Source organism: Melampsora larici-populina, assembly GCF_000204055.1.
Source record: "Melampsora larici-populina 98AG31 unplaced genomic scaffold MELLAscaffold_18, whole genome shotgun sequence".
Taxonomy (NCBI): Eukaryota; Fungi; Basidiomycota; class Pucciniomycetes; order Pucciniales; family Melampsoraceae; genus Melampsora; species Melampsora laricis-populina.
In genome coordinates, this window is record NW_006768782.1 from 802,987 (window position 1) to 804,871 (window position 1,885).

The 1,885-nt window shown below is 38.6% G+C and overlaps 1 protein-coding gene across 1 annotated transcript; it reads left to right on the forward strand.

The window, feature by feature from the left end:
- Positions 1-527: 527 nt before the first annotated feature.
- MELLADRAFT_35958 (uncharacterized protein) lies at positions 528-1,334 on the forward strand (the record flags this gene model as incomplete). Its single annotated transcript, XM_007409981.1, has 2 exons — positions 528-717; positions 802-1,334. 2 exons carry the CDS (start codon positions 528-530, stop codon positions 1,332-1,334), a joined length of 723 nt encoding a protein of 240 aa, XP_007410043.1.
- Positions 1,335-1,885: the final 551 nt, after the last annotated feature.

Consider the following 1,885-nt stretch of genomic DNA (forward strand, 5'->3'; position numbering starts at 1 on the left):
CCTCATTAAGTCAAAAGCTATGATTTAATTTTGAAGGACTCATCAAAGAGTTGGAGATGGACAGCTTGCCATTGCTTTTTTTGCTTTTGAACTGACGAAGTGTATGTTACAGAGACTAGGGTGTTACGTGTAGTCCGGTCCGGTCTAAACTTACCTTAGTTCCGGAAGTGACCCTTCTCACTTCTATTCTTCACCACCTTCTTCTTCCATTTCTATCAATTCACAACATTATCAATCCCTTCTTCACATCTTACTATCTACATCTTCACATTAATCATCATCACATCATGTTCAGCCGTAAGAAAGCTGTCGAAATCCCTCCAGTCGAACAACCCACATCCCGTCCACCACCTTCGAATCGTAGCTTACTCTCATCCAGTAGAGCTCCATCATCCAATGCTTCCATTCGGTCGCAAGCCGCACCTTCTTATAGCTCTCGTGGACGTTACAATGACGACTCCGTTGATAATCGACAAGAACTCTTCAAAGGTGCTCGAGCACCTCCTCGTTCATTTGTAGACCGAGATATGGATGAAGATCCAAGACAACGTCAAAGAGGTGCAATGGACGATGAGGACGAAGAAGTCGAAGCTATCAAACATCAAATCCGTTTTACTAAACAAGAAACTGTCGGGAGTAGTCGTAATGCACTTCGAATTGCTCGTGAAGCTGAAGAAACAGCTCGAAACACCATGAATCGACTCGTAGATCAATCTGGTAAATAACTCGTCCCTTCTGATTCACGAGACCCTTTACTAATGAAATTTCATAGTACTGACCCATTTCCTTTTTTGCATTCAGATCGTTTGGCCAATGCCGACAATCATTTAGATTTAGCCAAATCACATGCTTCTAGAGCTGATGACCAACAAAAAGAAATCGTAGCCTTGAACCGATCCATTTTTAGACCCAACATCACATTCAATAAGAAAGGCAAACGAGATGCCGAAGAACAAAGAATCTTAAATCGACATCAAGAAGAAAAAGAAGAAAGAGAAGAAGTTAGAAGACAACAAATGGAATCTAGAGAAAGAGCATCAGGAGCGATGAGAGCGATGGACGAAGCACCTAAACAAGGTGGATTGAGATCTAGATTAGCTGAAAAGAGTCGATATCAATTTGAGAATACTGCAAGTGATGATGAATTAGAAAACGAATTAGATGATAATATGGATGAAATTGCTGGGGTGACTTCTCGTTTGAATATGATGAGTCGTACTATGGGAGATGAAATTCAATCTCAAAATAAAAAATTAGATTCGATGACTGCTAAGACTGATAAACTTGATTCTAGAATTTATGGTCAAACTGAACGCCTCAAACGTATCAAGTAGAGTCCTTCTCATTTACTTTGTTTTGGATCTGATACACTGGCTCTTATTCTCTCTTGTGAAGTTGTTGACGTTGACATTATCATAACATATTTGCAATGTGTTGTACTTTCTTCATCTTTCATATCATCAACTCACAACACCTCAGCTTCTTCTCTTTCTTCCTCTTTATCTTTTTTCAATCTGTATGTACTTTCTCATATCTCCTTTCTCTCAATGAAACTACTTTGATATTTTCTTTAGCCATCTCTATAATCTCACTTGATTCTTTTCTTTCTCACGCTTTCCTTTTTCATCGTTGCAATGTAAATTCTTTACCATAGGTTTGCATTCTATTCAATGGTGTATGAATACACAAACTTCTGAATGGTCAAATACAAACTGGCAAATTCCCATCAAGAACAACTTTTTTGAGTTTCATCACTTCTTAGAGCCTATGACCAAGCTCATTGATGTGCATCATACCAAATATTTTTTTCTAGATTTATCTATTTCTGCACCCTTTTTGCGTCACTTCCTCATAATCTTGTTGCTGAAAAACACGACAGAAGCAC